The sequence below is a fragment of the Lolium rigidum genome, chromosome 6 (genome assembly GCF_022539505.1).
Source record: "Lolium rigidum isolate FL_2022 chromosome 6, APGP_CSIRO_Lrig_0.1, whole genome shotgun sequence".
NCBI lineage: Eukaryota > Viridiplantae > Streptophyta > Magnoliopsida > Poales > Poaceae > Lolium > Lolium rigidum.
Genome location: NC_061513.1, coordinates 270,935,087 through 270,945,719, shown reverse-complemented (window position 1 = coordinate 270,945,719; position 10,633 = coordinate 270,935,087). Strand labels below are relative to the sequence as shown.

Genomic DNA, 10,633 nt, shown 5'->3' with positions numbered 1-10,633 from the left:
GGAGAAAGTAGTCAACATCGACTATTAACTGAAACTGTAATTCTACTATCGAGACAGAGAAATCGTTGATGCGACAGATAACGAAGGCAGGAGAGCTATAGCATCGCGTTTGTCGGGGGAGCGTGTTGCGTACGGAGAAGGACGGACGTAGCGGTGCCGGTGGAGGAGGGTCGAGGGGAGGTAACGGCCGTGTTCGCCGGGGCAACGCTGCCACTTTGCCGGCCCGGCGCGCGCCACTCTGAATATGTTTATTCTCTCCCCGCGCAACGCAACTCAACTAGCAGCATATATAGTGTCCACTCCTTTTGCGCCATCTCATGATTCTCATCATCCCGCAACCAATAACCGTTCGTCCCCGCAATACCTGCCAACACCTCTCCATCCATCCATCTCCTTAACTTCCCTCTGAGATCGATCGAGCTTTGCGAGTGATCGGAATCGATCACCGGCGTCCTCTCCCCTCCCGTGCTAATTGATTCATCGATTGATTTCATCAACCTTTGGCGGGAGGCGCTGTCGCCATTGATCCGATCCTCCCCTGTTCCTTGCAGCTACTGGTCAACAGTTCGGATCTCCCTCGGTCCCTCCCCTCGTTCAGTTGCATCACCATCGCCTTTAATTCCACTCGTTTTCACCCTTTGATCCGATCAAAGCGGAGGATTAACCTAATCCCACGACCGAATTCCTTTTCTCCCTCTTGAGTCTTGACATCGGTCGCCTGACGTCGCCGACCTACTGCTTCCTTCCTTGTCCATCACAACAAAGATTTCTTCTTCTTTGCACCCACCTTCCTTTCCTACATCTACATAGCGCGGGAGCCATGCGGACCCGGCACTAGCACCGGTTCGCGCCCGCCATCTTGTCTTGATATTCGGCAGTTGTGACAACAAACGACGATCAGCGTCTAGCATGGGGGCCAACGGCCGCGCCGACTCGCCGTCCTCGACCAAGACGCCTCCACGCGGCGGCGCTGCCGGAGTCGAGCTCTACTCCCCGTCGACCAAGTCCCCGCGCGCAGGCAGCCTCTCGTCCCTGCTCCCGACCGGCCTCGCGGCGTCGCTGTTCGACAGACGGTGGGCGATCTCGGGGGCGGTCACCGTCTTCCTCTTCATCGTCGCCACGCTCACCGTGACGTCCACGTCGTCATCGTCCGCCTCCTTCTTCTCCTTCTTCCCCTCCAGCGGCAGCGTCGAGCTCGTCCAGCATCAGCAGGCGGCCGCCAACGTGTCGTCGGCCCCGCGGCCGCCTCACCCCGGCGCCAACGTGCCGCGCCTGGCGTACCTCGTCTCGGGCTCCAAGGGCGACCTGGACCGGCTGTGGCGCGCGCTGCACGCGCTCTACCACCCGCGGAACCTCTACGTGGTGCACCTGGACCGCGAGGCGCCCGTGGGGGAGCGGCTGGAGCTGGCGCGGCGGGTGGCCAACAGCACCGTGTTCCGCCGCGTCGGCAACGTCGAGGTGATCCGCCGCGCCAACATGGTCACCTACCGTGGGCCGACCATGGTGGCGAACACGCTGCACGCCTGCGCCATGCTCCTCCGCCGCAGCCGCGACTGGGACTGGTTCATCAACCTCTCCGCCTCCGACTACCCGCTCATGACGCAGGACGGTACGTACCCCATACGCCGCCGATCAAGTACACTAATTAAAGCACTCCAAAGATAGCACGTCTTAGCTAATTGACCGATCGCTTCACGTACACGACGATCGATGGCCTTGATTTTCTGGCTTAGCTTGACACGATTCGTCGTATCAGTCCAATTATATAATGAAATCCGTTGACTAATCCAACTGCGGCGACACGATGATCCATGGAACAGATATCCTCCACGCATTCTCGGCGCTGCCGCGGAACGTCAACTTCATCGAGCACACCGGCTACCTCGGATGGAAGGAGTGAGTTCTCTATTCATACTACTGTGTTCTTACAGTCAAAAAAAGAAAAACTACTACTGTGTTCTCTCATTCCTCACCTCCGGGTCTCTCTCCTGTTGATTATAGTCAACTTAACTAAAAGTTCGAACTCATGAAAAGAGATTGGACAATATATTTATTACAATATTTATCTAGGCTATTTTTAATCTTTACCGTGTGCATGGATATTTTTACCGTGGGTTAGATGTAGGCTGCAAAATCTATTTTTTAATATTTTTGAACTTCAAATTTCTTGGCTCTTATATTATATATGAATTGATGCACTAACTAACTCAGCCAAAAATCTGAGGCCTAATTTAGCAACAAAGTGTATTCAAAACTGAAGTATATCAATACCATAGTATTTTAGTGTACCGCAAAGCAATATTTCAGTTTTCTCCTTCCTCACTTTTAGAAAAAAGAGGGTTAGACCTCCTTATTCTATACTTCAAAAACATCACAGAATACTTCAATTTTAAAACCATACTATTTATCGAAACCAAACATCTTGAAGTATTTAATACTTCATTAGTTTTCAAAATTTAAGTATTCAGGACTAATGATGACGGTCATTAATATATCGATTTCTGAATGTAGGAGTCAGCGCGCGAAGCCACTGATCGTGGACCCGGGGCTATACTCCTCCCAGAAGCAGGACATCTTCTACGCTGGGCCGACCCGGCGGGAGATGCCGACGGCGTTCAAGCTCTTCACGGGGTCGGCGTGGGTGGGGCTGTCGCGGGACTTCGCCGAGTACGTGGTGTGGGGGTGGGACAACCTCCCGCGCACCCTCCTCATGTACTACGCCAACTTCATCTCCTCCCCGGAGGGCTACTTCCAGACCGTGCTCTGCAACGCGCCCCGCTTCGTGCCCACCGTCGCCAACCACGACCTCCACCACATCCAGTGGGACACCCCGCCGCGCCAGCACCCGCACGAGCTCGGCCTCGCCGACATGGACCGCATGGTCCGCAGCGATGCGCCGTTCGCCCGCAAGTTCCCACGTGACGACCCCGTGCTTGATGCCATCGACGCCCACCTCCTGGGAGGCCGCGGCTGGAACGGCACGATGTTCGTGCGAGGAGGGTGGTGCGGCGAGGAAGGGGACTGCGTGGGTCATGTCGCTGCCACCGGCGGTGAGGACAGCTGGGTGCTCTGGCCGGGGCTGGGCGCCGAGAGGCTGCGGAGGCTCATGGACAGGATCGTCAGGTCGGAGGCCTTCCCCAACAGACAATGCAAGTAGCTAGTAGCTACGAGATCGGCTGGATGATGATCATGCGTGCAAGCTTAGCTAGGTTCGCAAGCGTCACGTACTGTGTGATGTGATCAGCTTTTTTTCCTTCGACGTTTGTACAAAATCACGCACAGAGTCGTATACATACATATACTTCTTATAAAAAATACATACAAATACCATAAGAAATGAGTCATGGCTTAATTTACAGTGAACTTTGTTTTCAGATTAAAAAAAACAGGACAAATGAAACAAACAGTCTGGATGTGCGTTAGAGCATGCATCACTAGTAGAAAACGAGGATATTATTCCGGTTCTGGAGGGTTTTTAGTCCCGGTTGCTCAATTAGAACTATTAAAACGGACTAAATCTCCCACCTTTAATCACGGTTGGGTTACAAACCGAGAGTAAAGGCTATCCAAGTGTTGGGGTTTTCCTTTGCGCTGTAAACATGGAACATCTTATTTAACGGGATGCTTCGGTCTGTGAAGGGTGAAATTTCATCGAATTTATTGTAATCTTCAGACATGTCTGTTTTGTCCGCTACTCCCACAATGTTTCTTTTTCTGAAAGAACTATGTGACGCTTTGGTTTATTTTTTCTGTTTCTTGGTTTGGTAGATATGTCCTTGACATAGAAAAACCGAGACACATCATTGGCTAGGACGAATCGTTCGCCTCTCCACCCAAGATTGTTGAGATCAACTGTTGTCATTCCGTACAGCTTGTCTACCTGAACCCGCCTCCTGTTAGCTTGACCCATTTGCACATCCTCCTCTTCCCCTTCCTCATTTTCCTATCTTCTCCTCTCCTCCCCTTTCTCCCTTACTCTTCCTCTTCCTACTCTCCTCTTCCCCTTCTCCTCTTCCTGCCATGATGTTGCGCCTCGAGCTCCGCCGACCACAACGCCTCTTCCTTGGCCTCGAGCTCCACTGACCAAGATCCACCGCCGCCGCATCTTCCTCCACCTCGGCCTCGAGCTCCGACGACCATGCCGCCTCGATCTTCGACGGCCACGCCGCCTCGAGCTCCAATGACCACACCGCCTCGAGCTCCAACGACCACGCCGCCTCGAGCTCCTCCTCGGCATCGAGCTCAAACAACCACGCTGTTGACATGCCACCTCGAGCTCCTCGGCCTCAATATCCAAATATGTGCAAAAAACAACTAGGACTCGATTACTTTCCTATTTTGAACGTAGGGGGCTGCTTGTAAAAGCATCCCCGCCAGGCTTTTTTTGTTTCCTGGAATAACTTACTGTCGGCGCACTAGGCAGCCACGCTGGAGATAACTCGTGTTACCGCCGGCGCACCATCTGATGCACCGGTGGTAATCCATTACCACCGGCATGTTCCCACCGGCGGGCGCTAGTGCACCGGCAGTAGCCATTTTTGGCGCGCCAACAATAAGGCTTTCCCTAGTAGTGCTAGGCTGGAAGGGGTGAGTTCTCTTTTATACCGTTTTATCTTCTTCCTCACCTCCGGTGCCGCCTCTCTCCGGTCGATCACCTTGGTTGTTATATCAAATTGTGACTGCAGGGGTCAGCGCGCGAAGCCGCTGATCGTGGACCCGGGGCTATACTCCTCTCAAAAGCACGATATCTTCTATGCGGGCCCGACCTAGTGGGAGATGTCGACGGTGTTCAAGCTCTTTATGGGGTTGGCGTGGGTGGGGCTATGGCGGGACTTCGCCGAGTGCGTGGTGTGGGGGTGGGACAACCTGCCCCGCACCCTCCTCAAGTACACGCCAATTTCGGGCGTGTTTGGTTGCTCGGAAAGCCATTTCTCACTTACACTGGGCCCAAAATTCTGACGATTGGTTGGCAATGTTGCATTGAAAAACTGCATCGCACGATGTTTAAAGCAGCCCCAAAAGTTAGCCCGCGAGGAACGCTCGATTCTGCCGTTTCTCTGGGGATAGGCACTGACAAGCGCAAATCGGCTGAATTCCTGCGCGGGGAAAACATGGTGGAAACATCGGGAGCTGGAATCTTGCTCCTCGTTTAGGCGCGCAAAGTAACCTCACTTCCCGCCAAAGTTGGTGAGCACCTAGCGAAAATGAAATCCCCTTAGCCAAGAAGGCAACGACAACGGAGAAGATCTGGATCTGCGGCGGTTAGGTTGACCACAGGGATCTCCTGGATTGTTTCCGTCAACCTCACCGTCACGCTGTCCAGCACTCCCAACAAGATCGCTGAAAGTAATCGCTGGTTTCCATATTTCAAGGTGAGCAACACTTTCTTGATATGATTTTGCATATTTGTACATCATATTTCAAGGTGAACCATGTGCTTTACACATGCGTACAACACATTGCATGCCTAACCATTTGTTCATGTTCATGTCAGGATTGTGTTGGAGCCATTGATAGCACTCATGTTACAGCGAAAGTGCCCAGAAGCTATGTTCTTGGTTACAGGGTAGAAAACACTACACCAGCCAGAATATGCTAGCCTATGTTGACTTCAATATGAAGTTCACATATGTGCTTGCTGTGTGTGAAGGATCAGCCCATGATGATGTCTCTGCGCTATTCTGACTGACATCTTGGAGAGAGCTGATGGCTTGAAAGTCCCTGAGGGTAAGTTCTACCTTGCTGATGCCGGCTATGCCTATAGTCCTCGTTTTCTCCTAGCCTTTAGGTCCACAAAGTACCACCTCAATGAGTTCTCTATAAGGTCATGCCCCAAGAATTCCAAGAAACTCTTCAATCTTAGACAGTCTAGCCTCAAAGTCACGGTCGAGAGGGCATTCACAGCTGTGAAGAACAAATTTAAGATCCTTGATCAGAAGCCTTTCCACACCTTCTCTACCCAGATTAAGCTAATCCTTGCATGTTGCATTCTGCATAACTAGATCTTAGGATGGTGTGTTGATTCGTTCTTCCCGGAGAAGCATGAAGTCACGACTGACAACAATGATGTTGGCAATGGTGTTTCCGCCAACAAGAACGCCTCCTGGAACAAGAGGCATGAGTGGGCGGATGCTATGTGGGCAGACAAAGGCAATTCGAGGATCTGAAGAAGAAGAAGAAGAAGAATCATTTCCATGCCCAGTTGTGTTATGAACTACTCTCGTTTATGTCCTGCCTGTGTGTATAATTGAACTACTTGTATGTTGAATTACCATTCGTTATTAGCTAGGGATAAACTAATTATGTTAAACTACTATTTCGAAGTAGTTAGCTAGGACTAAATGATGTTATAATAGTCCTACTTGTTAGTTTATTTGACTGTTGTTATGTTGCATATTTATTCCAAGTGATGAGGGCAATGTCACCACTTCAGAGAAGTGGTAACTAGAACGACGGTAGATTATCAATGAGACAAAGATTCCTATTTCACACACTGATTGCAGCTTAGTTCGCAACCAAATAATGTGCACAAACATGCTGAAAAGTTTGTTAGGAACCAAACAAAATGCTATTCAAAGATATAGAGTTGTCCCAGTTGAACATGGTTCTAGAGAGAAGATGTCGCCCGATGCTAAAATATGTTAACCAATCACGCACTTTGTCTCCTCCCTGGAGGGCTAGTTCCAAACCGTGTTCTGCAACGCTCCCGCCCCCCCACCACTTCATGCCCACTGTCGCCAACCACGACCTCCACCACATCCAGTGAGACGTGCCCCCGCGCCAGCACCTGCACGCCATTGGCCTCGCCGACATGGACCGCATGGTGCACAGCGACACCCCCTTCGTCCGCAAGTTTGCGTGTGTTATCATCAGAATTTGACCGAGTCAGAGGTGGGCCGCGATCAAGATTGGGCTTGAAGAATATACATAGAAGAAATACGTGAACCGGCCTTATACACGAAGATTGGGCAGTTTGCCCTTGTATCTGTAAATATAGTAGGATACGTGTCGGTTAGATAAAACTTGACTCGTGCACGGTTGGGATTATTCCCACGTTAGAAAGTCTACGGACTATAAATATGTATCTAGGGTTATCGAGATAAACAACAATCACGTTCATCACAAACCAATCTTGGCGCATCGCCGACCCCTTGCTTTGAGGGTTTCTTTCGGGTAAGCATCATGCTGCCTAGATCGCATCTTGCGATCTAGGCAGTATACGTTTATTCGTTGTTCATGCGTTGCTCGTGCTGAAGCCTTTTTGATGGCGAGCAACGTAGTTATCATAGATGTGTTAGGGTTAGCATCGTTTTACCTTGCTACATGCTTTCGTTCATGCAACCCTTAGACGTCTAGCCGTCCTTACACCTTTCTTAGGTGTAAGGGTGGCACCTTGCTTGATCATTATTTAGTAGATCCGATCCGTTATGATTGTTCATTGTTCTTCAAGGATTAGTTTAATATCTGCATAGTTAGGCCTTGCAAACGGGTTGAAGGATCCGGTGGCACATAGGGTGCAGTTTGCTAACCCTAGATAAGATGTTCCGGGGATCAACTTCATGTTGGTTTTTAGGCCTTATATAGGGTTGGTTTATTGACACCGTGCGTGGCTGCTAGGCTCAATCACGAGTAGGATGTTCCGATTATGCGGTGAAAACCCTAAATCGTTGTAGATCGTTTTAGCTTTATGTTGATCAAGCAGGACCACCATGCTATCGTAAACCCTTTACGAATCATGGGTGGATCGGCTCCTTGAGCCGATTCACGGGAAAACCTGAGAGCCGATCGAGGCTCGTATTTAATGTTTACGTGTATGCCATGCAGGAAACCTAAGCGAAGCAAATCCATCACCTTCCTGACCAGGTATAGGTCAGGTGGCACGCCCTTGCACCAGCATCGGGACGTGCGTACCAGGAGCTTTGCGGGCCGTCGCTCGGAGGGACCAGGGCCAGCCGCAGCCCTAGGTTGTTCCCGGCTCTTCGTGTTGCCAGCCATTGCTCGCCGGTGGGTTTCGGACGCCAACACATTCTGGCACGCCCGGTGGGACAGTCTTCGACATCAACTGCATCGCCATCTACATCTGAGATGGCAGAAGGTACTCCAGTCACGTACAAGGATCTGCCAGAGGAGCTCAAGAAGAAGTATGACGATGTCAAAGCTCTCCTCGAGGCCGACCTCATCGGCTCTTTCCACAGGACCCGCTCACACGGCATCAGGTGGAGAGGGTTCTCACCTGAAGGCGCGCTCGATGGAGTGGACCTGTCCACCCCTTCAGAAGAACGCACCACGTCCTTGCGTCAGGAGATCAATTTCATGGTAGCTCATTCGCTACACCGCCACTCTGAGAGCCTGGTGAACACTTTGGAGCGGGTCGCTCTTCGAGTGCTCCATGAAATCTTGAATCATCGGTACTCTCCGTCAGGACCAGCTCTAGGAACTCATCAAGGGGAGCTACCACTCTGAGAGCCGACCACCGCCGCCGTTCGCGCCGGCAGCACTCGCAGGTGCCGAATACACCGGCATTCGTTGTCTACAAGATCGGGGCGATCCTAGTGATTACCAGTTCTTGTACGAGGCGCCCAAGGAGATCCCTCACGGATACACGTGCACATACGTGCCAGACAGCAGTAACTGGGCACTCGTGAACCAGACTGCAACAGCAGGGACTTCTGGAACAGCAGGAGGGGCTTCTGGATCAGATCTTGAGAAGCAGACGTGGCTGGCTAAATATGCCGCTCCGACGAACCTCCAGAGCTCAACTCCTGTGGCTAGCTCAGATCTCGAGAAGCAAGCGTGGCTAGCTAAGTACGCCACCCCAGCAAATCTTCAGAGTTCAACTCCTGCAGCTAGCACGGCGGATCAGACCAGCACGATCTTAAGAGACCAGTTCGGCATGGTGCCGAAAAGGAGGGCAATCGGCTATTCCAAGCCGTACCCCAACGACTACGATTTGATCCCACTACCACCCAAATATCGGCTCCCTGAATTCTCCAAGTTTAGTGGGGCAGATGGCTCCAGCTCAATCGAGCATGTAAGCCGATATTTGGCGCAGCTGGGCACGATCTCAGCTGCAGATCCACTACGCGTGAGGTTCTTCGCACAGTCCCTCACAGGATCGGCTTTCGGGTGGTACACCTCGTTGCCACCAGACTCGATCCGGACTTGGAAGCAGTTGGAAGAACAGTTCCACATGCAGTATCACTCAGAGGCTTCCGAGTCTGGCATTGCCGATCTAGCACAAGTACGTCAGAAGCGTGGAGAAACTGTGGCAGAATACATCCAGCGCTTCAGAACTGTTAGGAACCGATGTTATTCGGCTCGTGTGACTGAAAAAGAAGCAGTCGAGTTGGCAGTGGTGGGCCTTGCATCACCAATCAAGGATATGGCCTCCCAAGCAGACTACCCTTCACTGGCGCACATGGTTCAGAAACTGTCGTTATATGAACAACGCCACCCAGACTTGTACCAGGACAAATTCAAGCGTGCGGTAGTCTTGGTTGAAGTAGATGAAGATGAAGGGTCCGCGGGAGACCAAGAGGTAGCAATAGCTGAATGGACTCGGGGGGCAACCCCCGTGTCCTGCAAATGGGTGAAGCCACAAGGTCCTCCTAGAGGGTTTGACTTCGACGTGACCAAAGCCGAGCAAATTTTTGATCTCTTACTCAAGGAAAAGCAGCTCGAAGTTACCCGACGGTCTCAAACTCCCCACAAGCACAGGAGCTGAATGGAAAGCCATATTGCAAATGGCATAACACGTTCAGCCATAACACTAACGACTGCAGGGTGTGGCGTCAGCAGATCCAAATGGCGATAGAGCAAGGGCGTCTAATCTTCCCCGCCGTTAACACGGTGGAGTACGCTTACCCCGAGGGGTGCCAGCCAGGTTTTTCGTTAAGCATCAACATGGTCGAGCCTGGGCACCACTCTGGAAAGGACAAAGGCGAGGGCAGCCGCTCTCGTAGCAAGGACAAAGAGGAAGCCGCTCCACGCGATCGGCTCCGACACGATGGCAAGCGCTACATCACAGAGGGAGAAGTGAAGAATTTACGATATCAACGACCTCTCTCTGATCATCTCCTCAATAAATACGTGAGTCAGTATGACCAGCGCCGGCGGTACAATAGCGACGATGAAAGGGATCGTCTAGCTAGCAGGAACGCCAGGAGACATCGTCGGCATGATCGCGACGAGGAGGGATATGAGCGCTACGCCAAGGAGAAGTCGAGAGAACAGGACGACGTGGACAAGCACTGGGACTGCCCTTTCTTCAAACACTGCCGGGATTCGAGAATGAGCCGATTGCCTACAATCGGCAACCGCCCGTAATGTAGACGAAGAAGAAGGGTGCAACAGACGTGTCAGTGTTCAAACGTCTTGGGCCTCTCCCATCTAGGAACAAGCCAACTGAGTCCTCTCGGGAAGAAGACCTCGAGGAGTTGGAAGATGACTATGAAGAAGAAGAGGACAAGTACCACCGGCCAAGGTGGTGCCCTGATGGACTCAGCCGTTCCCAAAAGCGTAGGGTTCAGCGACCGCGCGGTTTGGAGGAAGCCGAAAGGTTATACCCGCACACGCTAAGGAAGGCGCGGCCCGATCTGGCCGCGAAAATTCAACGAACCCAAGACGAAGAGGG

The 10,633-nt window shown here is 51.7% G+C and overlaps 1 protein-coding gene across 1 annotated transcript; it reads left to right on the top strand.

Annotated features, from left to right (window-relative positions):
* Positions 1 to 331: 331 nt before the first annotated feature.
* LOC124666163 (beta-glucuronosyltransferase GlcAT14B-like) lies at positions 332 to 3,356 on the top strand. The gene is made up of 3 exons (XM_047203511.1): positions 332 to 1,609; positions 1,821 to 1,896; positions 2,512 to 3,356. The coding sequence occupies exons 1-3, from the start codon at positions 910 to 912 to the stop codon at positions 3,155 to 3,157; spliced, it is 1,422 nt and encodes a 473-aa protein (XP_047059467.1). The 5' UTR covers positions 332 to 909; the 3' UTR covers positions 3,158 to 3,356.
* Positions 3,357 to 10,633: the final 7,277 nt, after the last annotated feature.

Bases quoted from the DNA above. Each gene is read 5' to 3' on its own strand.
- LOC124666163 (XM_047203511.1), top strand. From the start codon at position 910: ATGGGGGCCAACGGCCGCGCCGACTCGCCGTCCTCGACCAAGACGCCT. The intron at 1,610-1,820 runs GTACGTACCCCA...TCCATGGAACAG, and splicing joins CCCGCTCATGACGCAGGACG to ATATCCTCCACGCATTCTCG. The intron at 1,897-2,511 runs GTGAGTTCTCTA...TTCTGAATGTAG, and splicing joins GGCTACCTCGGATGGAAGGA to GAGTCAGCGCGCGAAGCCAC.